This window comes from Argopecten irradians, unplaced genomic scaffold (assembly GCF_041381155.1).
Source record: "Argopecten irradians isolate NY unplaced genomic scaffold, Ai_NY scaffold_0083, whole genome shotgun sequence".
Classification (NCBI taxonomy): Eukaryota; Metazoa; Mollusca; class Bivalvia; order Pectinida; family Pectinidae; genus Argopecten; species Argopecten irradians.
The window spans coordinates 8,825-36,374 of NW_027187550.1; the positions used below are offsets into that span (position 1 = coordinate 8,825).

Consider the following 27,550-nt stretch of genomic DNA (forward strand, 5'->3'; position numbering starts at 1 on the left):
AGTATCAGGGAGAGGGGCTACTCAATATCATGAAGAGGAAATACATGTACATATACATGTAGTCAAATGGTTTACATTATGTAAATGCCATATAATAAAACAGATATCGACCTGTTTTCAGGTGGATACGGTGATTTATCAACTCTTGAAAGGGATATAACCCCTCGGCCTTCGGCCTCGTGTAATATCACTTTCTCGAGTTGATAAATCACCACATCCACCTGAAAACAGGTCGATATTTGTATAATATTCCAATATCATATACACCTATTTATAGCCGTATTTACATATCATTTTCGCGTTCAGATTCTAGGCCTTAGCAATACTGTTTTGATAGATTGAATATAACACTAACAGACATGTATAGTATGCCTATACACCGAACATAAACTTGGAGATAAGGTATAGAAGAAAGTAGTTAAGCAAGGCTCATTTTATCACCGTTGTCATCGTGGCGAAGCGTGCAACTGTCATGTCGACTACTAACACTGTGGACAACGTTGCTGCTGTATTACACGGGAAACTCGACATTCGTTTGGTAAAGTTTTTTTTATATGTACATGATCGCAATTTGATATTGTCCTTAATATAACATAGTCAATAGCCCTCACCTACGTTATGTTTGCAGACATGAGAAATATTCCGTAGTGTATTTAGCTTACATTCAAACACTACACAGTATATCTGAATAGGTCTAATAATGTTATGGTAACGCCAGATGTGCACTAGCTGTTTATCTTTTTCTGCATGCAGTGTTTAGCTTGAATTATGTGTAAGCTGTTATGGCTATGAAATGTTTTATATAAACAAAACCTAATTTAATCTTTATCATACACGGTCGTTGTCCAATACGGTGGTCTTTCGTTATCTATAAAGTGGGCCAGCCAGCGATCTGTAAGCGAAGACTTTATTTCTCAACAGCTGGGCATGATACAGAAATGAATACACCTTAAATAAATGCATGACCGTGCGAAAGGGTCTACAATGGCTCTATATAATGTTTCTGATTAATCGGTCGACGATGTTGACTTCGGTTCAATTCCATTTCTTCTCACCATCCGCGTTCAAGAGATGTCGATGTATCCTATGCTGTTGGGGCACCTTAACTGAGCTGTGAAGATTAAAGCAAAGGATGGATCGATACAAATCACCTAAATTCTTTTTGTAATAATCATCAAGATGCCTATCAATTATTAAGGTTCTAATATACTAGGATAATGTACTTTCTATTTTTTTCCTAAAATAATGACAGATACCCTACCGCACGGTCACACATTGGTTTAATATGGATAACTATTTCTTTGCTTTCTTCGCAATAAACAGATATTGGTTATAGGTAACAAACATGTACTTGAAACACACGACTACCAAGCGTATGTAAATTACTGAACACGTTTTTTCATAGATAGAACTCGTGCCAAAAACTTTGAACCAAGAAATTTCAGTAAATTATTTGAGCAATCAGGCCATTATTTCGTTTGTTCCCTTAAATTTTCATCATGATTTTGTCGTTGCTTTGAACGTCATATGGACCTAGGCTGCCTTATGCACGTAATCTAAACCTGTAATATATCTAATCTGTATATATTATCAGTCACTTTATAGTTATATGTGCCGTAACTGGGCGTAATTTGTTCTTTAGTAATTCATTGAAAACTATAAGGTTTGATGAGTTAAGCTGTGAAAAATATTTCCAAAGGACAGACAAACATGCACGGTGCCATATAAACATTAGTTACAACACAAAAATAATGCTCTACTTTTTATGCCTTACGTATGTTCAGATGGAAACATACATACAGAAACTATACCATTATTGATAACACTGTAATAATGTACAAACCACATATTGGCTTCGTGGTCTGACCGTATCTCCTCATTTCACTGTATTGTAGACGTACAAATAGTGATGTTTTGCAGTATTGCTGAAAAATCTTTTCCATCTATAATTTGTAATTGTACAGTTATAATATATACATTGTAAGTATTGTAATTCTCAAAATGTTGGTAATTTTTGGTGGTGAATAACATATCAAAACCTCTTCAAGATTAGTGAGCATAAAAAATACGGCACATATAGCTTTAATAAAAACAAAATGGAATCGCTACATTGAAGCAATTGAACTTTACTGGGATTATCCGTAATATGGATAATAAAACCTGTCTTAACAACCACCTCTGTATTAAGACGAACTGCTTGGAGGACTTTATAGATAGGTTTGACTTAACTGTGGATATATGGATGAACATCTACCAATGCCTGCCCTCTGTATAAAGACAACCTGCTTAATAAGACCACTTTTCTAAGATATTTAACAAAACAATGAAATCTGTGTATAAAGGCCACCTAGTTATAAAGATAAGTTTTACTCTGTCCATTTGGAGGACTTGACTGTACTATGGTTACTATACGTAAAACAGCTTACAATGCCTGTCCTACAGGTCGTATTAAGATGACCTACTACGCCAGTAACCACATATCATTAGGCTGGAATACTATTGAAAATGTTGCGTTCCACTGTATACTGAACAGACGTACTAAGTGTTGTGTAAGGATTTAAATGTTACCTCGTATCAGCGGAAGTGAATTACGACAAGTGACATGACACTTCAACACTTAATGAACGCTTAAACCCAACAGTTGTTATACATATTATATATAATATATATTTTTTTATTTTATAGGTGATCAGCACTTTAACTGTTCAGTTTCTGATTATTATTTTACTTAAATTTTCCGTCAAATAAAAAACGGTAAACGGGAAAGATATTAGAAGTATCCATGTTTTGCTAGATTACTGAAAAGAGTATCAGAATATAGAACCCCAAATGTTGAAAAATAATGAGATTTATAATTTTGAAAGCTATATTTGCACTTTTTAGAAAAGCATTGTAAAGATATGCATGAAAATAATATACCTGAAATTATTTTAAAAGATATCATACATGAGCGGATATTTAATAGGAACTTATTTAAATGAGTTCATTTATTTCAAAAGTCAAGAGTCCTTAAGCATGGCATATTATTGAACTTGTTTAAGCAACCTTGTGTTACGTCGCTACGAGTATAATGCATATTTAACGCATTTATTCCACCACAGTAACTTTAAAAATCTATGAAGGGATTATCTTGATATTAATTGCAACTATATGCCAGAAGCTGTCTGATTCCGTTAATTTGCTGTAACCTTCAAAGACATTGCTACTGATTTTACTGCTTATATCTTATTACTAAAATATAGAGTAATTGTTATTAATTAATTTCCTAATAATTCATTTGTTTTCAGGAGACAATCAGTATACCAGACCTAAAGGAGAATGGTTAGTGTTTTTCTCTATGTTGAAAATACTATAGATATGTATTGGTCCAAAATTATAGAAATTAAAATAAGCTTACTCAAATGAATGTGTAATTTTTGTATGCCATACCAAGGTGGTTCTGTGACTAGTTTCGTCGATATTGAACCTAAAGGAGAAAAATGTAGACGAAATTGTTCAAACCTGAAAACAACATCACTTTTTTTAATGCAAATGAAATTGATTTTACATATCTGTCTCTTTCTCTACAACCAATGCTTTATTAATGTAAGTTAGGTTCGAAGATATATTATAATTCCTCTCCATTATAGTTGTTGATTTTATAGCATATGTGCACGATACATAAACAACTATTAACACAAATAATAGTTTGTTTTTGTTGCTTAACCACTTGTCATCAACTGATTCAGAACGTCTGTTAATATTAATAAATAAAATGCATGCTTTACGCTGCATTTCTTCTACGAAAAATATCGCATATACAATAATTACTTCATACAATTTGTCTTGCTAATATAGAGGTGTTACTCTCTATGGGATCGGTGGGGATATGTGGCTCAGATCTGAAATACTGGACAGAGGGCAAATGTGGCATCTTCACGCTTGGTCAGCCAATGGTCATGGGGACACGAGGGCAGTGGTACTGTCACAAAGGTTGGCCCTGGCGTAAAGTCACTCAAAATAGGTAATCTCATACAATGTTATATCGCCAGTGTATAACAGTAATTAAGTTTTGATATTTCTCTTTTTATGTATGTCTTATACAATGATTAATTAATTAGTACAAAATAATACTGAAATGGTCTATGTAAGTTTTAAACGGTCACATTTCGTTGGTTTGTAGGTTACTGCAAACCAACCTTCTTAGGTTTCAAAACAACTTCATTGTGATTAACGTTCGTAGAATAAAAATTGAATTGCAATGCCGTTTATTGTATGCCATGCAAATATCAATTATTTGTTTGTTTGTTTTATTAATTAACGTCCTATTAACAGCTATGGTCATGTAAGGACGGCCTCCCATGTATGTGGTGTGTTGCGTGTATGTTGTGCGAGGTGCATGTTTTGGGAGACTGCGGTATATTCATGTTGTGTCTTCTTGTATAGTGGAACTGTTGCCCATTTTATAGTGCTATATCACCGAAGTATGCCGCCAAAGACACCAAGCAACACATCCCACCCGGTCACATTATACTGACAACGGGCGAACTAGTCGTCCCACTCCCTGTATGCTGAGCGCTAAGCAGGAGCAGAAACTACCACTTTTATAGACTTTGGTGTGTCTCGGACAGGGGACAGAACCCAGAGCCTTCCTCACAGGGGCGAACGCTCAACTCATGGCCAAAAGTGAGGCGGTGCCAAGGGAGGCATTAGGGAAGATAAAGTCAGTTAGGAAGAAGAGGAAAGATAAGATCCTAAATTTAGTCGCCTTTTACGATCATGCAATAGGGGCGAGATAAACTTTCTTCGAATAGTTATTGATGGCAAAAGTCGCAAAAGTAAACGGCAAGCCAAAACAAGCAGTTTTCAGTAAGCCTAAAAAGGTCCAGATACAACATAACACTGATTATCGTTATTATTGTCAAATTATGAGAAAAAAAGTCAAATTTAAACTTATTTAAGTAAGTACTGACTGTCATACTCTATGAAGAGTATACCTGTAATAATATTACTTTTCATTACCAAGGTGACAGGGTTGCAGTAGAACCAGGTGTTCCCTGCCGTCAATGTGACCTTTGTAAGAATGGTAGATACAATCTCTGTAAAGACATATTTTTCTGTGCCACACCACCCGACAATGGTAACTTGTGTATGTACTACAAACACCCAGCTGACTTTTGTTTCAAGTAAGTGTCTATCATTAATTCTAAAATTTGATATGGTCTAACTTGTGTTCGATTAATATGTATAAACCATAAAAAATATATACCGGTATGTATTTACACATAGATAAGACCCAAGCCTACAGTCAAATACATGTAATGTGATACATTTCTTATTGTATCTACTTCTTAATCCATGAAAATGCTATATTGTAAATTTATTATTTCATCTAAAACATGCAATTAAAATATTTACCATAGCTACTTGTTTCTACCTGTGATCAATGCCCTTTCTTGGGATCTTTTGTTTTTGAATATGCTGTGACTTGAATCGTTACTTATTAGTTTATTCTTTTTTTATACATATAGTTAAACGTGGTTCCTTTTTGTATATTCTCTATTTAAACCTTACCATATCTGATATTTTATGTCTGTAACATAGAATACTGTTAGTACCACATGTCGTTGTTGATATCTTATTGTCCTAGCTAGACAAGCATCACCTGTAACAGTTATGCAGTGATATATAAACTAATTACATATCATACCTTAACCATATTTGGACGATGTGCAGTGAGCTCTCCACTGAATTATTACATGATCTATTCCAATATTTCATTGCCAATTCAATGTTGATGTTAAGCATTGTATTAAAACCTTCATTTGTAGGTATAAGCATCTGTATATGTTTAACAATGTATGTTAAACACCACAAAACCAGTAAATTTCAAACATTGTGTGTCGTCCTGATTGCAGACTGCCGGATAATGTAAGTCTAGACGAAGGAGCACTACTAGAACCACTGGCGGTGGCAATCTACAGTTGTCGTCGTGGAAACGTAGGGCTCGGCACTAAAGTCTTTGTATGTGGTTCAGGTGGGCATTCCAATATTCCCTTCATATTTGAAAGGCATTTAACTTACACAGAATTTGGAAATGTGATAGATCACTCATTGTTCGGAGTGCCTTTAAATATATTATGATTTTATCAAAGCATATGAATAACGTTTTTGAACGACACAAAGGTACAAAAAATGTTGGAGTTTGCAAGGAACAAAAATCACTCGAAATATATGTACAAAACAGATTGAAAGTTCATTATGAAGAAAATACGAAGATGTTGGATCATCAATTCAGATATTGATATCAATTGATATTTCAGATATGACACATAATGTATATCGTATGCGATATTTTATAAAATAATACCTTTCATTAGGTCCTGTTGGAATCTTAACAATGTTGGTAGCCAAACAAATGGGAGCATCAAAAGTCCTTATCACAGGTGAGTGGTTTCAAAGACAACGATTTTCCTGTAGTGAAGAATTTATTTTTGAACGCGCAACGGAAATGTAAAATGTCGTTTGTGGTACGCTGCAGTAAGACAGCACTATTATGTAGTTTATACATTAAGTGATAATTTGTTCCTAACCTGCTATCAGGAAGGAAGAAGACCAAGAATACCACAGTTTCCCAATAGACACACGTGCAGATGTATACACAATGCATTAAGGGGAGACAATTATTAAATATCCCAGCTGTTCATAATACGTCAGAACTAATGAAAACTTACAAAGTTCAAGGATTTTATACGTTCGTTATGTAAACTAACATTGCAGCTATCAAGACTAAATTGTAATAGAATGGTTCGAACTTCGATCGAACTACCTTATCTCTTCAAGTAGTTCCATAATAGTTCTAAAACAATATTAAATCATTCAACATGAATACCCGAAGACAAAGACAAGATAAACTGATTAAGATAGTTAAATGAAGTAAGCAGGAAGTAAGATGCATTTTGTAACGCCCGCAGTAGACTCTCACGTACTGGTCAACATAACACAGACATAAAAAATTTCTATGTCTATCTCTGACCAATGACTCGTCTTATAATTCGAAAATGGCATATCGTGCACTTGATAAGGAGACATTACGTGCACTGCCGATAACTCTTGTCAGTTATATCGTCTAAAAAGGGGGTCGTTAAGAACATCAATAAGTGTTTTATGTCAGAATGATTCACTTAATTATAATTAAAATTATAATTTATATATAAATCAAAGATATAAAATATTAAGCAAGGAAGTTATTCTTCTAAACGCTAGTCAATTCTTCTGTTGTCTTTTTTTTTAATTTAGATATATATTAAATCAAATTATCACCGTAATTCTCTCCTTTTGACAATTATTATTATAATTTTAATTTTTTTTTTTAATTCAGATAAAAAATATTGACAATGCGTTAGGTTATCATTATATCAATAATGATAATACTAAAAAATCTACTACACCGTGTGACTTTTCCCCCAAAGAACCTGTTAATATATAAATAGAACTCTTCTTAAGAAACCCTCGATCAAACCACGGTTAATTTTAATTTACTCATGTTTGTTAGAATTTGATTGTATTTTATTAACATGTTTCTTTTCGTGATTCAGTTCATTTCACTGGTCTCAGCAATGCATCGGATCGTGTATGAAGATTGAAAATCAACAAAGAACTCTCATGCGCAGACTGTCCTCTTAATTGCTTGTTCTCTATGAACTCGAAGTAGTGAATGCGTTTTGATGTTTATTTTATTACCCTCGACAAGTAAACTACGTGTTTATCTCTATATGCCTATTAGGATGGTATAGCTGTTTTTGTTACCATTCCGTAACGATTCCGTAATTCATGTACATTATTTTTTGCTTGCATGGTGTTTACAGATATTGATGACACTCGTTTAAACATGGCAAGACAGATGGGGGCAGACCTAACGTTGAAGGTGACGTCGAATGATGCCAGATATGTGGCGAATCAAATTGAAAGCATGATGGGAGGGCAACCGGGAGTTTCTATAGAATGTAGTGGGGCAGACCTTAGTTACGCTACAGCCATACACGTAAGACTTATCCATCTTAGTCTACATATTATATAAGATATTAGCACCTTCAAAATGTGAAATACAAATAGTGCGTGAATTTATAGAGAAAAAAAACCTTGATGATAGAGAAAAATATAATGTATAAAAGTAGATGCAAAGCAGCTCGATCATCTTCAGTCATTTTTATAAAATTAGTATGCAAGTTATATGCAATTTCCAAATGTGATATTGCAGTTACTTTCAAAATACGAGTAGTACGTGAATGTATAGAACAAAAATGATGACAGTGAGAAAACAAAATCTGAATGCAAAACAGCTAGATCTTCAGTTTTTAAAGTCCTTTTTTATTCAAATAGTAATTGTTGACTTATAACTTAACCATTAATTGGTTACACAAATTAACTATTAGTTGTTTACCTCAGGCGACGTATCCTGGTGGATGTGTAGTGACGGTGGCGCGCCATAAAAACAGTAGTGACATTCCCCTTAACCATGCGGCCACAAAGGAAGTAGACATCAAAGGCATTTTCAGATACGCTAACTGGTACGTATAGATGACTGAAATATCGTAGACTATTTCAGGTTTAAGTTCAAATAGAACTTCACACTAACTTTCTCCTATTGATATACCATTACAAGTTTTGGTATCTCAATTCATGTCATTCACCAATATTTCAAATCTTTTTATCGTCATACAATATAATTAATTATTGGTTTACATTTCTAAACTATTATTATAGAAAGTAGAAATCTTGGTATTTGTGAGTGTTATTGCGCTAAAACAGTCTCATGGTAACATATATTGGTATCAAGGAATATCTGTTCTGTTCCTTTTTGTTTCATAAATGATGTTTCAAACCTATGTCGGTAACTTATTGTTCATGGTATTTAGATGTTTATGGCGTATTTCATTTTAGTTTCATTTTCTGAACAGTGTCAGTTTTATTAACATAAACGTACCGAAACGGATTAAAGTCTTCTTCTTATAATAACGATATTCTATTATCTTGACCCGACATTCAAGCAAATTCAACAATCTTCCATGTCAAATTAATTTAGTTTGTATTACTTTACAAGCGTCATTTTTTTTAATCATTTTTGAATCTTGCTACCCACAGTTACCCGGCAGCACTGGACTTTGTAACGAACAGCGTGGTTGATCTAAAGCCATTGATAACTCATCATTTTCCACTTCAAGACACCACTACAGCTTTTGAGACGGCCAGGTCACCAGATGCGCATGCGCTCAAGGTCATGGTTCACTGTAATAAGTAATCCCATCGTTATCAATGACAGTTGTTAATTAATACAGATCAATGGTACAATTGTATAATTAATCTTGAATATTGTTATTTAGATAAACATATGAAAGCATATGACAATGTGTTCCTATTTGTGTACTTGTGATTATTGCACAGTATGGAATCGCATTAAAGAGAATTCGTACATCCAGATTCCCCATATTATTTATGTTTCGAACTTTTGTTTCATCTGTAACAATTCTGTACAATGAATAATTGATATGCATTACTGCTAACATAGGTACAGTGCCAGTATAAATTTATCATATTGTACATCATTCCTTTTCGTATTACTGTAAACCAACTTTCTTACGCGGTGTACATATAAAGTACTACGCGTGGTGTTTTACACCTACAACATGTGGTGAGTTGGGTATTAATTATGAAACAATTTAAAATTCAAACTATTGTTATACATCAATTTAAATAAGCAAGTAATTTGAAAGGGTGTTTCAACTATTTAACATATTTACCAACAAGAACATTGCTGTGTGTGTTTAAAGTGAACAGTCGGGCAAGGATGGCTTAAGTTGGTAAAAATGGTGTGAATGTATCCAGAATTATTTCTTATGAAATAGAAAAATAAAATCTCTCGTCAAAATCTGTCTGGGAATTCTAAAACGTCCTCCTGGCTCACTATGTCTGTGGTTACATTTCCACGCAGCCTCGCTTTCGATGCTTTCAACTTTTCTTTACTTTAATGGTAAGAACTGGGAAACTAAGCAGAACTTGACCGTCCTATTAATACGTGAGAACTTTTGGAAGGCCAATGAACGCATTTAGACTGGTTTTCTTTGCCCGACTATTCACTTTAATTAAGTGCTTAATTATATACAGTATGTTCGTAAAATGTATTTGAAAAGTCTGCAAAAATATAAGTTTTATCTACTGAACTGATTGTAATGGGAATCATTAATACAGGTGTCCTTCAAACGACCCTTCAGTCATAAGCATCATGCTCGGTATTGTACCATTTTTTCATTTTTTTTTTCTAACATCATCTTAGGTTTGACCACCCTTTTTTCTCTTCATGACCACCAATCTTTTCCGAAAAGGTTGGCATGTTGCTCAACTCAATTGTATCCATTTTTTAAACCCTCGGTTTGGCGCGGCACCGTCACCTCGGTCAGAATTTTTGTTTGATTTGTTTGATAGTTTGCAAATGTGTTTGTTGCATTATTTTAGCGGTCGCTCGATAGTTAACGTAATTTGCAAATGGACCAAGAATAGCCAATACTGTGCTTTTAAATGTATTTATTGTAATTCGAAAAACGTGTGATGCTTGGTCATTTCCTACAATTTCGAGAATGAGAGCATCAATCAACTGAAAATAATTCTTAAAACCAATCTTTTCAACGAAGACCAAATTCGTCAAAGGAATCCGGGTCAAACACTTCGCAAGGGAACCACTAAGCTGTTGACAAGAATTAAATCAATGCAAATCAAACTGGACTACACTAGGGAAACTGTCACTTCTACTAAAAGATAACAAATATGACGAATGTCTGGATACAATTTTATTATTTTTTTTTCAAACTGATCAAAATCCTCCAAATTCAATATTCAGTTAGTAAAATCATACGATACAAAAACAACCAAGTTCAACCTAATAAGACAAAAGGAACTCCATTAATATGAAATAAAATGATAGATAAATAGAGCTAAACATAAAACGAGTGTATAGATCAAAGATAATATTAGCGATATACAATTGTACAATGCATTATGATAACAAAGTAAAGCAAGGGACGTTTAAAATAGCACTTATGAAAAAAGGCAACATAGAACAATGACAAAAATTAAAAACATACAGAATCATAACAAAAAAAGCTACCGATTCCTTACGATTTATGTTAAAAATGTTACAATGTTATACTTAACATATCAGATAACAGTATTGTCTTAAGAATGTTTGTCATGGTATTTTCAGGTAGGTTTGTTCATTGTTTGTAAACAGTCATTAACAACCAAAGTAGTCTAAACAGTATTAAAACAACTTGACAACCAACCACCAGTAACAATCCGGGATTCATGATGGATGTCTTAAAATCAAATTGTAATCTAATAGGCTTAATTTTAACTTCAATTCAGTCTTAAATATTAATCAAAAATATTTACTTAAAGCCAACTTCAATTAAGTCTTAAAAATTAATCAAAAATATTTAGTAAAAGTAAAAACTTCAATTAAGGCTTAAATATTAAGCAAAAATATTTACTAATACAATGTAGTATGTTCGACATACAGACAACCTAAGTATGTACCTTAATTATAATCATTTGCAAACTGGTTTTTAACATGTCTACACGTTGAAGCAAACAGAGCGGTTACAAGGTTCATACTGGGATATCAGGTGTACCAAAGGTTCTTTCCTGTTCTAAATCTAGACCGAGTTAATTTGACTCAGACATAGACATGATAGATAGAAGTTTGGTGTCAAATGTCTACATCTGGTATCAAGACCGCAGTAAGACGGGCCAATCCAAATCATTGCACAACCGTTAAGACCAAATCTTAATTTAAACATAACCATATATTCTGTTCATGAAAAGTAAATGTCTGACATTTGTTGAATAAGTTTCCAGCCTATGTGAATAAGCAATGCCAATGGAATTCCTATATATAAATAGAAAGTGGTATCAATCTCTCTTACATATAGACAAAACGTAAGTCGTAAGCTATTAAATAGTCCTTGGCAATTTTCCTGCAAAATAGTATGAGTAATATTGTACTGTGAGAAATATCAAGTCTGCGACAATATGTTAGGATACATTTGAGAATGTCCTTTTCAAAAAAAATTAACAAAAGAATAATGCCGCAATGTGAAATTATACATGTATTAATGCAGATTTCAAGAAAACGAATAAGGCAAAGAGACTATTCTACAATTGTCAAATACATGTATTAGGTATCGTGCATAAATAACACACGATACATTACCAGTATAAATTTGCATTGATAGTACTTGTTATGAGTTTAGTGCCGAAAACAAAAATGATGCCACCAGGAAATGCTGATATAATCTTTGCACAGTAAACATGCATTTTAAGCAAAAGAGAACATGCAAACGGTTCAAGATCGGTCTAAGATTTGTCAAAGATGACGATCTATGAGTGATTACTGAGTATATTCAAACTTATAATGGTAAGGCAAGTATGCATTTTTTTGTATTTTATACATATAAAGATAAATCATCCGTTGGTTGATATCATGATACGAAAAAGCTAACTTACAGATAAAAGCTTGTTTTCATTTCTCTTCCTGATTGTGATAATGTGGTGTTTTAATTAATTAGCAAACCTCTATCAAATATGATGATACATGTATTTATTAACATTAAATAAAGACTATTTCATTTTTTTTTTAAAATTTCATTTAAAAACAAACGTACTGAAAATACCTTCAAATATCTTCACATAAAATATAAATTACATTTTGATTTAAATGGTATATGTCAACAATTTATGTCCTGATACAATCAATATCATTTTCATGTTTTTATATTCTTGAAAGACAACGTAAACATAAGCATATAATACAACCAACAAATACATTTACAATCTCAATTGTACTAGGTAATTATATATTTAACCTGTTTCAAACTTTGGTTATATGTATAATATATATTTCTTCTGTAAAATATGGCTTGTTCGAGGGCATCCAATCAACATTGAGTCAACTCCACACACTGAGTCTAAATCACACTAAGTCAATCATGAGTCCATTCTCCATGCTGAGTCAAACACCACAGCATTATCTAGAGTAAGTATTAGCTGTTGCTGCCATGGTTTCATGGAAATATTTGTACTTCGTTGGTCTATTCGGTATCAAACACTCCACACACTAGGTTAGCAGGCAGCGCACGATCTGATGATAACATATAAACATGAAGAACATCAATAAACATGATAAAAATTGTAATAATAGCTTTTATCTTTCAATCCAAAGTGGAGTGATTAGCACAAAAACAAATTGTTTCTTTCTAAACAGGTATCAGGTTATGTGATATTAATATTATTATATACAGTATCTCATAATCTTCTTTTTTTCTCCAATTTTGTGACTGCCACATAATGTATGTTACCAATAATGAAGAACGTAAATGTACATGAGTTCCACATCCCTTATCAAACAGGTGTAGTCAACTTGTCTTTGATTTTGGTTGGGTCTCAAGTTTTAATGGAAAACACTTTCAACGAAAAAATAATTTGCAGGAAATCTTTCAATGGCAAATGATTAGTCCAAGATCGAGTTAAATGTAATTTGAACGTGGATTGTACTTATGTGGGCCTATTGTTCATGTAGTGTTGGATAGTACAAGCAAGACTTACCAATCTGTTTAGGGTAGGGGAGATTGAGGCTGGTCATAATCTCTATAAATGCCTCCTTCGACTTGGACAGACGAGGGTTCATGGATTTCTCTTCTGCCACTGTGGTAACTGTTTGACCTACAAAACCACCAAGCATATCGAAAGTTTTCAAAACAAATCAAAGACAATGCATTACCAAAAATCATTGCCAGCATTCTAGAAGCTTAATCACTTTAAACATTTCACGATTTTCTACATACTTAAAAAAGAAAATCACATCTTACATGGTTAAGGTTAAGATTCTTTGTTTTTACGCCCATTTCTTTAAAAAAATCTTTGCTATCGATTCTTGCGCAGTCAAATAGTAATGTCAAAGATATATAGCTTTAAGATTATTTTGCTCCTTTGTTAAATACTATGTAAAACGTAATTATATAACCTATGGAATGGCAGTATTAATTTAAGGTACAGACTTCCACTTTCGATATATGTTAATTACCTGTATAGTCGTGAGCTGGGTAAAGCAAGAAGTTTGGAGGTAGTGAGAAGATCTTGGAGTGGACAGAATCGTACAGTGTGGCTGCACTGCCTGGAATCATACACCCAACACATGAAGTATTTAGTCTTTGTTGACATTTATCTTTTTTAAATCAGTACAGCACCATAGAATTATTTACATGTGGTTTATTAATACGGCATACATGGTGCCTTCTTACATAGATATAGTGTAGTGTACATGTATGTGTAGAATACTAACCATAGTTGTGACTACATGAGAAATATCTTGAAGGTGTAGTTCACCTGTCCCCTATTGAAATATGGACTAGATCAGACATAACATGATGATCATGCATATTCTATGCCTGCATCACTCCTCCCTATGCAATGGTTGGAGGTGACACATATGAGATGTTTCAGCTATTGCACTACGTGTCATAACTTGTCTTCAAAATGCTATTTTTGTCAAAATATCATAATAGATATAAGCTCTTATAATCATTTAACATAAATGCCAAACATAAACAATAATTCAGTAATACTATTTTCAACTAACCTTCCTGGAAGTCTGTGCGTCCACAGCCACGTATGAGAACAGCATCACCGGTGAAAGCCATGCCCTTCTCACGCCAAACATAAGTACAGCAACCTACAAGTCAGACATGTCCACACACATCACTAGAATTTTCTATATTCCTTGCTATGGTTATAATCATGGTTGAAACCACTTCAATATCCTCTATCTTGCCCATAACTAAGGTCAATGTAGATCAACATTCCATGTATATCCGTATGCACCCTTAATATATGTGGTAAGCAGGTTTAAGGTGATCGTTGAAAATTGTTATCGTTTCCTTTTGTGGTAGCAGCAAAAAAAGCATAATTTTATATTGATATCACATTGAATCATCCGTAAAAGCATACTACATTCTGAAAACAATATAGCCTGCGCAAAATACATCAAGTCCCAATCAAGTCAAACCTACAGCAGTTTTATAGACAATGGTGTACCCTATGTTATTAAGAGGTGGTAACAGGAACTTTAATTCATTATAAATATACATAGACAGAAGCACAGGAAATGTTATTAGTAGTCCACTGTGTTTCTGACATAGTTCTAGTCAAGATCAAGGTACAGTAGTCTGCGGTGTCTAATATTTATTTTAGTGGTATATTTCTCCACCACTGGAAATCTGAACCAGTGATTGAATACCTGGTCTGATTTTAACCCCCTCCTAAAAACACACTTACCGTTGGTGTGTCCAGGGGTCTTCAATACTTCTAGTGCAAACTTTCCAAACTCCACCTTAGACCCTTCGTCTGTTTTAATGTCAGCGCTGGCCCCACTGATGTCTGTGATAACACTCTTACAGGACGGTAGCTTCTTTTTGATTTCCCCCGTTCCTGTCACATGGTCAGCGTGGACATGGGTGTTAACTAGAGGCAGAGAAAAACGACATTATATCAAAAGTCAATATATATATCAATTTACACGGTGTATATCAAATTTGAAATTAATCTAATCAGCTTGGAATGATTATAACCTAATACAGTCACTTGGTATTACATGTATGAACCTAAATGTAATAATTCATGCATAAATGATTATCTACTGAATGCATTTTAAAATTGATCTACACATTTGAATGAACACATATAAAGTATGCTAAATCTATTACGTCTACTAGTAATTTTACCAAAGACATAACAAATAAATTTGAAAAGACCAAATTTTAATTCAAATTAAAAATTCAAATTAAAACTCATTTCATACTTGCGAATTTCAGATTGAGGCCAAGGGACTTGACTAGGTTGAGATCTCTGTCGACGAGCTCATACACAGGGTCAATAAGTACAGCTTCCTTGGTATCTGGGTCAGCTAAAAGGTAGGTGTATGTAAAGGACTTGTAGTCCAGTAACTGCAAATAGAAAAACAGAATTAGACTTTGAAAATGTCCATGATATTTGTCATATTTCAGTAAAGTGACCTAGGATTGTATGTGTTTATACATTGTACATGGACATCAATGTCTGAGCACAATCCTAAGGTTATCTTACCTTGTTTAAACTAGTGGCATTTTATGTGCCTAAACATCACTTCTTATGTGCTCTTGAACATAACTAAGGTGGTAAAAAGTATCAACTAATATGCTTTAGACTGTATTGTTATGTATGACACTAAATACATGTAGTTATGAGATAAGGGAGATAACTCCTATAGCTTTTTTTATCAATACATCCTATGAAGGTCATATCATTGATTTAGGTTATAGAACTTTCTAGAATTTAATCATGTATAAACAAATATGTTTGTAAACATGTTGATTTTAAGTAGAGATCTAGAATGATCTATTTCCAGAAAGTTATGTGTGTTTACTTGTTTACTGTTTTTAGTTAGATATTTCTAGAAGTAGAAGGTTCTCCAATATTCTTGAATTACGGTTTAGCTATATATACTCCAGCTGTCCAAGGCTAATCAGAACTGTAATGAGACCTGTAATAAGACATATCAAGAATTGTACAGCGCCATATAAGATTCTATTGGGAGAGCTATTGTGACTTTATCTGTGGATTATTACAACACTTTGTGTGGATTTTTTTCATATTGCCTGGAACTTTACAAATCATCGGTGGACATTCAATTTCCTTGTGGATTTGTGATTATTGTTAATTTGAAACCTGGAAGGATCAAGGATTATACCAGGACATTCGCATACAGATAAGTAACACTTTAAATCATCGTACTAGTCTTGTACCACCACCAATTACTTTAGATATTGTAAACCATCTCTGTATAATATTGTATATATAATTAAATTGTGTTTTGAATTTAGCTGCTGGTTTCTCCTTTCTGTTATTCGTTCATGTAACAGAATTGGGGGCTCGTGTCCGAGATCGATATTCAATTTGTGAAATCTAACTTTGAAAAATTAATTAAGAAATTTTCAAAATTTGTGTACAAACTTTGAGTTTACATTTGAAACCAACAGCTAGATAAATATGACTACTATGCAGGTAGAACAGTTTGTTAAAGCGCCATCCCTGGAAGTTCTTTTGCAAGTTAGTAAGAAGGATTTACTGTTATTGGGTAAACATTTAGGCCTTACTATCAAAACTAATTTGAGGAAAGCTGAAATTAGGAATGTAATTATAAGATATTTTGTTGACAATGACAAATTTGACTCTAGTGCATTAGATAGTATAGAGGAAACAGTCAGCTCAGAAATTCAAATTAGACAAATGGAACTTGAACATGAAATGAAACTAAGACAAATGGAAATAGAAAAAGAGTTAAGAGAAAAAGAAATTGAAAGAGAATTAAAAGAAAAAGAGATTGAGAGAGATCAGATGTTAGAGCTAGAGAAGCAGAAAATTCAAGCTGAAACAGAACTTAGAATGAAAGAATTAGAGCTAGCTTCTCAAGACAGTTCAAGTAATCTAACTTTTAGGGGTTTACAAGGAAACAGAGGTTTTGATGTCAGTAGAAACATTAGGTTAGTTCCTCCTTTTCAAGAGAAAGAAGTTGACAAGTATTTTCTGCATTTTGAGAAAATAGCTGATAGTATGAAATGGCCTGAAGATAAGCTTACAATGCTTCTTCAAAGTGTCTTGATTGGTAAAGCTAGAGACAAATTTCCTTCTTTATCTGTAGATGAGATTTCAAATTACCAAGTAGTCAAGAAAGCTATTTTGAAAGCTTATGAGTTAGTTCCTGAGGCTTACCGCCAGAAATTTCGAAACTCGAGAAAGAGAGATGAACAAACTCATGTAGAATTTGCCAGAGAAAAAGAACAATTATTTAATAGGTGGTGTGATTCTAAAGAAATTGATGAGGATTTCGGTAAATTGAGGCAATTATTGTTGATAGAGGAGTTTAAACGTTGTGTCCACACAAACATAAAAACTCATTTAGATGAGAGAAAAGTTGAAACCCTTAGTGAAGCAGCTACAATGGCTGATGATTACGCTCTCACCCACAAAGGCTCATTTGTTAAAAACAGTTCTCAAGACAAAAACAGTACCACAGGTACTAGTAAATTTGGTCAGCCTAGGAACCCAACCTTTAGTGGCCCTTCCTACGACAAACCTAAATTAGGTGATAAAACTAAGTCTGCTTCTAAAACAGATGATAGGGTAGGTGTGGGGTCTCCTTCTGGTCCTGTTTGTAATTACTGCAAGAAAGTAGGGCATACTATGTCTGAATGTTATTCTCTCCAGCGTAAGGAGCAAAGGCGTAAACAGTCAGTTCCTTCTGTGTTAGCTATGTCAAAGCCTAGTCAGAAACTTAGTGATATTGTGGAAGATTCTAAAGTGTCTGTTGAGATTAAGAGCTCAGAGTCTGATAGTGTCTTGGAGAAGTACTCTCCCTTCATTTCTGAAGGTTTTGTTTCACTTACTAGTGATATTACCAACTTGAAACCTGTGAAGATTTTGCGAGATACTGGGGCTTCTCATTCTTTGATATTAGATGGCGTAGTGCCTTTGTCTGAGGAGACCTCATGTGGTAGTAGTGTTTTGCTTCAAGGTGTAGAGTTAGGTTTTGTTAATGTGCCTCTCCATTCTGTTTATTTAAAGTCAGACTTGGTTACTGGGCCTGTCACCATTGGTGTTAGACCGGAACTTCCCATAGAGGGCGTGTCGCTCATTTTAGGCAATGACTTGGCTGGAGAGAAAGTTAGGGTAGATCCCTTAGTGTCCAGTATTCCAGATAAAACAGATGATGCTGAGTCTATTCAACAGGAATTTCCTGGTATTTTCCCTTCTTGTGCTGTAACTCGTTCAATGAGTAAGAAGGTTTCTGATGTTGCAGTAGTTGAGGATCATTATAGTCCAGGGTTAGGTGACACTTTCTTGGCTCATGATATAGAGGATGTCGGGAGCAAGTGTGATCTTTTGAGCAATCCTGTAGACTTTGATAGTGATAGAGTTGTTCCTAACAAGGGTACTTCTTTGTCTGACATGATGAGCAAATCATCTTTGTCTAGAGAGGAGCTTATAGTAGAACAGGAAAAAGATCCTGAAAATCTCCTTACTGTGTGATCGGGCTTTGAGTGAGGAAGAGGCGGAGAAAGTCCCGGTTTGTTACTTCCGTAGGTCAGGTGTGTTGATGCGCAAGTGGCGCCCCCCTGATGTGTCTCCCGAGGAAGACTGGAAGGTTGTCAATCAAATAGTTGTCCCACCGAGGTATAGGCAAGATATTCTGAGTTTGTCTCATGATGTACCTATGGCAGGGCATTTAGGTGTGACCAAGACTTATAACAGGATCTTAGATCACTTCTTTTGGCCCAAGTTGAAACGGGATGTGGCTGATTTTTGTAGGTCTTGTCATACTTGTCAGGTGGTAGGGAAACCTAATCAGAAAATCCCTGTTGCACCTTTGCACCCCATTCCAGCATTTGAGGAACCATTTAGTAGAGTCATTATAGACTGTGTAGGTCCTCTACCCAAAACTAAGTCTGGGAATGAGTATCTTTTAACTATTATGTGTGCTTCCACACGCTTTCCTGAAGCCATTCCACTCAGGAATATTAAAGCCCCTAACATAGTCAAGGCTTTGGTTAAATTCTTTACATTGGTTGGTCTTCCAAAAGCTGTCCAATCGGACCAAGGTTCGAATTTCATGTCTGGTATTTTTCAACAAGTCATGTACCAGCTCCAGATCAAGCAGTATAAGTCTAGTGCTTATCATCCAGAGTCTCAGGGTGCTTTAGAACGTTTTCATCAGACATTGAAGAATATGATGAGATCTTATTGTTTTGAAAACAAAAAGAGATTGGGACGAAGGTATACACATGTTGTTGTTTGGCGTTAGAGAATCTGTACAAGAATCTCTTGGCTTCAGTCCCTTTGAACTTGTGTTTGGACATACTGTACGTGGTCCTTTGAAAATTTTGAAAGACAAAATTTTGGACGAAGATTCTAAAGTTAATCTCTTAGAGTATGTGTCTAACTTTAAGCAAAGGTTGACAAGGGCATGTGAACTGGCAAAAGAAAATTTGGCCGTTACTCAAACCAAAATGAAAACATGGTATGATAAAGATGCCCGTGCAAGAAGTTTTGATCCAGGTGACAAAATTTTGGCTCTATTACCAATACCGGGTCAGCCTTTGCAAGCTAGATATTTTGGACCTTATGTTGTTGAGAAAAAGGTCGATGATGTTAACTACATTGTACAAACTCCAGGGAGGCGCAAGAAAACTCAATTATGTCATGTTAATATGCTTAAGAAATATGTAGATAGAGAAGAGAGCAAGACCTCTCAACCTATTGCTACTTTGGCCTCTGTACCATCACAAAGTGAAAGTACAGCTGATATTTGTAAATTAGACTTAGATGGTGGTGTACAAGATGTAGGTTTAGACTGTGGTGTTAAGTTACGGAACTCAGATGTGCTCGCGAACTTGGACAAGAAACTATGTCATCTATCGGAAAATGAACGCAATGAACTTAAAGATTTGATACTTGAGTATAAACATTTGTTTCCGGATACACCAGGCAAAACAGATGCTATCTATCACGACGTGGATGTAGGCGATGCGCCACCTGTCAAGCAACATCCTTACCGTGTCAATCCTTTGAAAGAAGAACACTTAAAGAAAGAAATTCAATACATGTTGGACAATGATATTATTGAACCAAGCAAAAGTGAATGGAGCTCTCCATGTGTTCTGGTGCCAAAGCCAGACAAGACATACCGGTTCTGTACTGACTTCAGAAAAGTAAACTCTGTCAGTAAAACAGACTCTTATCCAATTCCAAGGATTGACTCATGTATTGACAAAGTTGGCAAAGCCAAGTACGTAAGCAAGTTTGACCTGTTGAAAGGATATTGGCAGGTGCCATTAACAGAAAGAGCTAAAGAAGTGTCGGCATTTGTAACCTCGCAAGGTTTGTACCAGTACAAAGTTATGCCATTTGGTATGAAGAATGCCCCGGCAACATTTCAACGTCTTCTTAACAGCGTGATATCAGACCTGGAAGGCTGTGATGGATACATTGATGACGTCATCAACTACCACGACACGTGGGAAGACCATCTACGCGGGATTCGTGAATTCTTCGAAAGACTCACTACCATGAAATTGACTGTAAACTTATTGAAATGTGAATTTTGTCATGCAACTGTTGAATTTTTAGGCCATGTTGTAGGACAGGGGCAGGTTAAACCTGTTCAGGCCAAAGTAGAATCAATTATAGATTTTCCAGCTCCTGGAGGCAAGAGAGAGCTGATGAGGTTTCTTGGTATGGCTGGATACTACAGAAAATTTTGTCAAAATTTCTCTGTTATAGCAGCTCCACTTACTGCTTTGTTAAAGAAAAATGTCAAATTTGTCTGGTCAGACGAATGTAAGTCTGCCTTTGAGAAATTGAAAGCCATACTATCAAACTCACCAGTTCTGACTGCTCCAGATTTTAATACAGTTTAAACTGTTTGTTGACGCCAGCGATGTAGGTGTTGGTGCTATTTTGATGCAAGAAGGTTCTGAACAAATTGATCATCCACTTTGTTATTTCTCGAAAAAGTTTGACAACCACCAGAGAAATTATTCCACCATTGAGAAAGAATGCTTAGCATTGATTTTGGCCTTGAACCAATTTGATGTGTATCTATGCACTACAGTTGTGCCTGTGTTGGTCTTCACCGACCACAACCCTTTGACATTCATTGGGAAAATGAAAAACAAAAATCAAAGAATTCTCAGGTGGAGTTTGACTTTGCAAGAGTACAATCTTGACATCAAACATATCAAAGGGAAAGACAATATTCTAGCTGATGCTTTATCAAGGATTTAAATATTACTTGATATGTCAAGAAAGTTTCCTTTTCAAGAAAACTTTCTTTTCTTTAAGGAGGGGTGTGTTATGTATGACACTAAATACATGTAGTTATGAGATAAGGGAGATAACTCCTATAGCTTTTTTTATCAATACATCCTATGAAGGTCATATCATTGATTTAGGTTATAGAACTTTCTAGAATTTAATCATGTATAAACAAATATGTTTGTAAACATGTTGATTTTAAGTAGAGATCTAGAATGATCTATTTCCAGAAAGTTATGTGTGTTTACTTGTTTACTGTTTTTAGTTAGATATTTCTAGAAGTAGAAGGTTCTCCAATATTCTTGAATTACGGTTTAGCTATATATACTCCAGCTGTCCAAGGCTAATCAGAACTGTAATGAGACCTGTAATAAGACATATCAAGAATTGTACAGCGCCATATAAGATTCTATTGGGAGAGCTATTGTGACTTTATCTGTGGATTATTACAACACTTTGTGTGGATTTTTTCATATTGCCTGGAACTTTACAAATCATCGGTGGACATTCAATTTCCTTGTGGATTTGTGATTATTGTTAATTTGAAACCTGGAAGGATCAAGGATTATACCAGGACATTCGCATACAGATAAGTAACACTTTAAATCATCGTACTAGTCTTGTACCACCACCAATTACTTTAGATATTGTAAACCATCTCTGTATAATATTGTATATATAATTAAATTGTGTTTTGAATTTAGCTGCTGGTTTCTCCTTTCTGTTATTCGTTCATGTAACAATCAGCCCTAAACTTATGTATCATTTTTGAGTAGTAGTTTGTTGTGTTGTACATTATGTATGTAAATTTTGGCAAAATATGCAAAAACTTGTACATTTCACTTTAGTAAGTCCACAGAGTTCGGTGCATATATATCTGTCATCAAATAATCACGCCATTATATCTATTAGTGTCTAAGGCATCTTAAAGAAGCGCTTTTTTAGCCAACATAAGTTGACATTGTCATGAAAATAGTTGTAGATTACCGTAAATTGGGATATGTTGGATGTGGTCATATTTTGGCTTATTTGGCGTTGGGCATGAAAACGCCAAAATTTAACATACCAAAATTTGACTACGTATTTATTTTTTTGTATAACTACCGATACATCTAAATAAAATGTATAAGGTATGCGAACATGTACTCTCGGTAAATTACTCGATAACAATACATAAACATACATTTCAGGTATGTGCTGTTAAACGGAAAAAAGTAACTTATGCGAGTCTTTCTTTTGTGCAAACATGTATATAATTAATAGTGACTATTTATCACTTTTATTGAAGAACAATATTTCAGGGGATGCTTTATATCAATAAGGCTTCAAAACCTACCATGTCAGTTGTTCATTGTTGTGGGATCTATTTGTATAGACAAAATCATTCTTCAGATTTTTTTTCTTTTGATCAAATTAAGCTATACGCTGAACATTCACATGGCAAAGGGAAACGCCAAATTTAAATGCACCAAAATCTAACCACCCTATTTGATACAAAAACGGCAAATTTTCCCGACGACAAAATATCCCAATTTATGGTACATGTATATCATGCAATTTTGAATTCTGACGAGAAAATGAAAAATCAGCACGATTGGGATTCCATCTCAAATAAAAATCCCTTAAAACAGAACAATAACTAATTTCCATTTGAAAGGGAAATCCTAAATAAGAACTAAAAACTGAAAAAAAAAAGAAAACAATAACAATAAGGTTTTTCTTTCAAAATGGAAATCCTTAAAATCAGAACAATATTAAACTACATGTATAAGGATTTCCATACGCAATGGAAACCCCTAAAATTAAGAAACAAGGCCAAAGAGGAGTAATTTTGAAATTTGTCTATGTTTTACAAAAGTAACTTTAAATGAATGTCAGGGTCATCCATTTTAACATACTTGAAAGCGCCTTCATCAAAGCATATCACGTAGAGGCTAAACATCTGGTCGCTATGCTACTTTTTATTTACATGTAACAAGAAGTTGCAGATTTTAGTCTATTAACCCCTGTGACCTAGAATTAATGTAAATGTCATTTATTTGAATAAATTTGGAAACCTTTCATCTCAGCATGTCATCGGCCAAATATAAGGTCTCAATACCTATTTGTTATTGACATGAAGTCATTCAAAGATTTGAAACTATCTGACGTCTGTGACCTTGCATGAAAGTCAATGTCGAAGGTCAAGGTCATACATTTGAACAGACACTCATCTCAGCATCCTACAGGCCCAATATTTGCCTCTAAATAGAAGAAGTTAAAAAACATTGGTTTATTTGACACCTGTGACCTTGAATAAGAGTCAGGATTATTCATTTTAACAAACTTGTTAGTCCTTCATCCCAGCATGATACAGACCCAACAATATTAGAGTTTACACCTGTCTTTTGTTGATAAGAAGTTATTACATTTTAGCTTATTTGACCTCTGTGACCTTGAATGAAGGTCAATGTCATTCTTTTGAACAACCATAAAATACCTTTGTACCAGCATACCACAGGCCAAATATGAGGTTTCTAGGCCTCATTGTTATTGACAAGTCATTCAAAGATTTAACCTATTTGACACTTGTGACCTCTCATACCTTGCAAAAAATGTCAAGGTCATATATGTGGAAGCCATTTATATCATCATGTCACTGGCTCAAAAATATAGGTCTCTAGGCCTTAAAATTATTGACAAGAAGCTGTTCCTTCATTTTAACCTGCTGTTTCATCTGGCACAGCAAAACTTTAGCGTTACAGAATAAGATACATTTTGGGGCAGCTTAGGTTTAGCACTGCTCGTTTAATTGGTCAGTACATTCATGAACTAAAATATTAAACATGTAACCCATATCCGGACTCTTTGATTTGTCTAATCTGTCATCATTTGAATGACACTTAGTAAACATTGGGCATGCTTTTAAACATTTCCGTCCAAAATCCCTAATAACAACTACCCCTTCTCCAACTATAATTAACAGTCATAATAAACATCAAACGTCATATAGCTACCTGTAAGCATGCAATCTTACCTGTCTGAAGATATAATCCTTGTCTTTTCCTGTGAAATCTGACATCTTCCTTGTTGCTACAGAAACAGAATTCCAATTTCTGGTTGACAATGCTGTCTTTGAGGAACAAACTGAAGTTTCAGACTGAAATTTGGATTGTTTACAGTTCCAACATAATAAGTTACTAGAAGAAGCACTGATTGACCGAGACACGAAATGAGAGAATGTAGCAACACGTAAAAATGATCCAGAGCGCTGAACAGAGGTCTTAATCACGGGTAAGGCCATTGTCACAGAACTGAAATTTAAAAATTACAGAAGGTAGTAAACCTCCAGTGTGATCTTGATTAGTACAAATGTATGGGTTAGTTGGCAAGATCCTGGGGAGTGGATTTGGGAAAGGTAGGTAGGAACTGGTTGGATAGATTAACAAGAAACAATTTTTTTTTTTTTTTTTTTTTTTTTAAATTCAAAGGTTTTTTTTTAACTATTTTTTTCATACTTACCCTTATTTGAGATACTGGTGCTAGGTTATGATTTTACACGATATCAGTTTGCAAGTCTGAAAAAAAAAAAAAAAAAGAAGATTGTAATTAAAATGCAAAGCAGCAACAAGAGATCCTAGAGGGATCTTGGCGCCCACCAAAGAATGATCTATGTCTGGCAAACGAAAGAGGGATCTTTTCTCTGCTTTTCAGACTTTTACTACATATTACTACTTATGAAAATTTCAGAAAAATCCCTTCAGTGCTTTCTGAGAAATAGCAGTAACAAACTTCAATTGTCAAAATCCAAGATGGTGGCCTGTCACCTATCTTGTTGACCGATCAGTCCCCTAATGCAATATGCACAGCTAGGGTCCTAAGGGAACAGAGCCTACATGTGAAATTTGAGAAGGATCTCTTCAGTACTTTCTGAGAAATAGTGGTAACAAACTTTATCTATCAAAATCCAAGATGGCAGGAAGGATGGAAGAAAGGAGGGATGGACAGACGGACAAAGAACCACACACGAAAGGCGATTTGAATCAGATGGTGGGCTAAAAATAAGCAATATTAATAATACTTATTGTGTGACTATACTTTTAGATGTTCTTAATTTGTGCCTTATACTTGTTCAATATACAAACATATTTACAAGTCTAGCTCTGACTTATAGTTATACATGGATGTTGTTATGATTAAACTAGCCTATGGGACGAAGATTATCATTAGGTCTAAACTCAATTTAAAAACAATTTTAAATAATATGGCAAACACATGATTCTATCATTCTTTTCTTTGTATTAATATTGTTTCCCCTTTAATAATAAGTTTTAAAATCTGTTTCACATTTTATAAAATGAATTGTAAGAAATTTAGAATGATAATAATGCTCTACTCCGACACCCAGTAAAGCACTCATAGTAAGAGAAGAAAAAATGCAGTCACAGACCTTAATGGCCTCACGCAAGTGATTAGAATAGGTCACTTGAGACTTTGTCTCAGTCTGACCTAAAAAATGCAAGGAGAAAAAAAGCAGCCACAGGCTTAAGGGTCTCTAACCCAAGAACTCTATATATATATATATATATATTCTGAATTATGTGTATATAACTATAATATGTTCTAGCTATTGAGAGAGCTACAATGTATCAGTCTTAACATTGTAACTGAATCAACCCAATTGTAGAATAAGCTTGGCCAAAATATGTCTTTTTAGTACATTATAATTGAATCTAGCCAATTATAGAATACAAGCTTGGTTAGTAGAGTTTCAATTATTTCAGCATCATTTAACCTCCAAATCACAATTTAAAACTATTTACTTTTACATCACCCTCGAGTACATGCATTTAGTCTGTAAATCATTTGTTTCTGATGATCAAATTATAAGAATTTTTTTTTCTTCAAAAATATCAATAATATTAATAACTAGATTTGATCGCGATCAAAACACGGGATTTCCACTTATGTAATGATATAAGTAATGTTATCGAACAAATGATTTCTTTAATTGCTTTTTTTCCCTTCCATCTATTAAGAGATTTGATTCCGCTAAATGAGAATACAGTATATGTACTGTATATACGTTTATGGCTCTATCTGGACCTTGAGAAGATGCTCTACATGTACCTATCTTGATTCTTCACAACACAAGAACACATCTGGTTCCAAGTCCATGTTCATTCTCCTTTTCTTATATGAAGACCAAGGGGAATTACTCGTACAATTAAAGTTAAAATTATCTCCCCTTTGGCCACACAATGCTTCTCATCACATTAATACAACTACATACACAACATCACCACACAAAAAATAAGGAAAAAGCTAGAGAAAAGTATTTTGTTTTAAATGGAAATTTAAGATGATGCTGCCTCCCCACAGCAAATCATGATGCAATATCCGTACCCGGTGTGCCACGGTGATGTTGAGATGTGAGTGACAAAAACTGTAACTTTTATAAATAACGTTGTTTACGCACAGGGGTCCAACTCAATGAAAATGGATGTTGTCATACAGTTTTTGTATTTGGTGGACGGACTGATGAGTACACATGACAGTCATGTATTTTTTTTCCCCAGAAAATACGAGATATGAAAAATTATTAAAAATCTTTTTTAAAATATTTTCAAATATC

The 27,550-nt window shown here is 34.3% G+C and overlaps 1 protein-coding gene and 1 pseudogene across 2 annotated transcripts; one reads left to right on the forward strand and one right to left on the reverse strand.

Annotated features, from left to right (window-relative positions):
• The first annotated feature begins 433 nt into the window (after positions 1–433).
• LOC138311680 (sorbitol dehydrogenase-like) lies at positions 434–9,457 on the forward strand (annotated as a pseudogene).
• A 1,060-nt stretch (positions 9,458–10,517) lies between these two features.
• LOC138311681 (persulfide dioxygenase ETHE1, mitochondrial-like) lies at positions 10,518–25,585 on the reverse strand. Of its 2 annotated transcripts, none has more exons than XM_069252933.1 (8): positions 25,438–25,505; positions 24,953–25,075; positions 15,887–16,031; positions 15,364–15,549; positions 14,669–14,761; positions 14,114–14,203; positions 13,636–13,752; positions 10,518–13,171 (listed from the first exon to the last, which is right to left on the reverse strand). In XM_069252933.1, the coding sequence occupies exons 2-8, from the start codon at positions 24,995–24,997 to the stop codon at positions 13,122–13,124; spliced, it is 726 nt and encodes a 241-aa protein (XP_069109034.1). In that variant the 5' UTR covers positions 24,998–25,075; positions 25,438–25,505; the 3' UTR covers positions 10,518–13,121. The 2 variants fall into 2 exon arrangements, with proteins under 2 accessions (XP_069109034.1, XP_069109033.1); XM_069252932.1 differs by having other exon boundaries at positions 10,519–13,171; positions 24,953–25,229; positions 25,438–25,585.
• Positions 25,586–27,550: the final 1,965 nt, after the last annotated feature.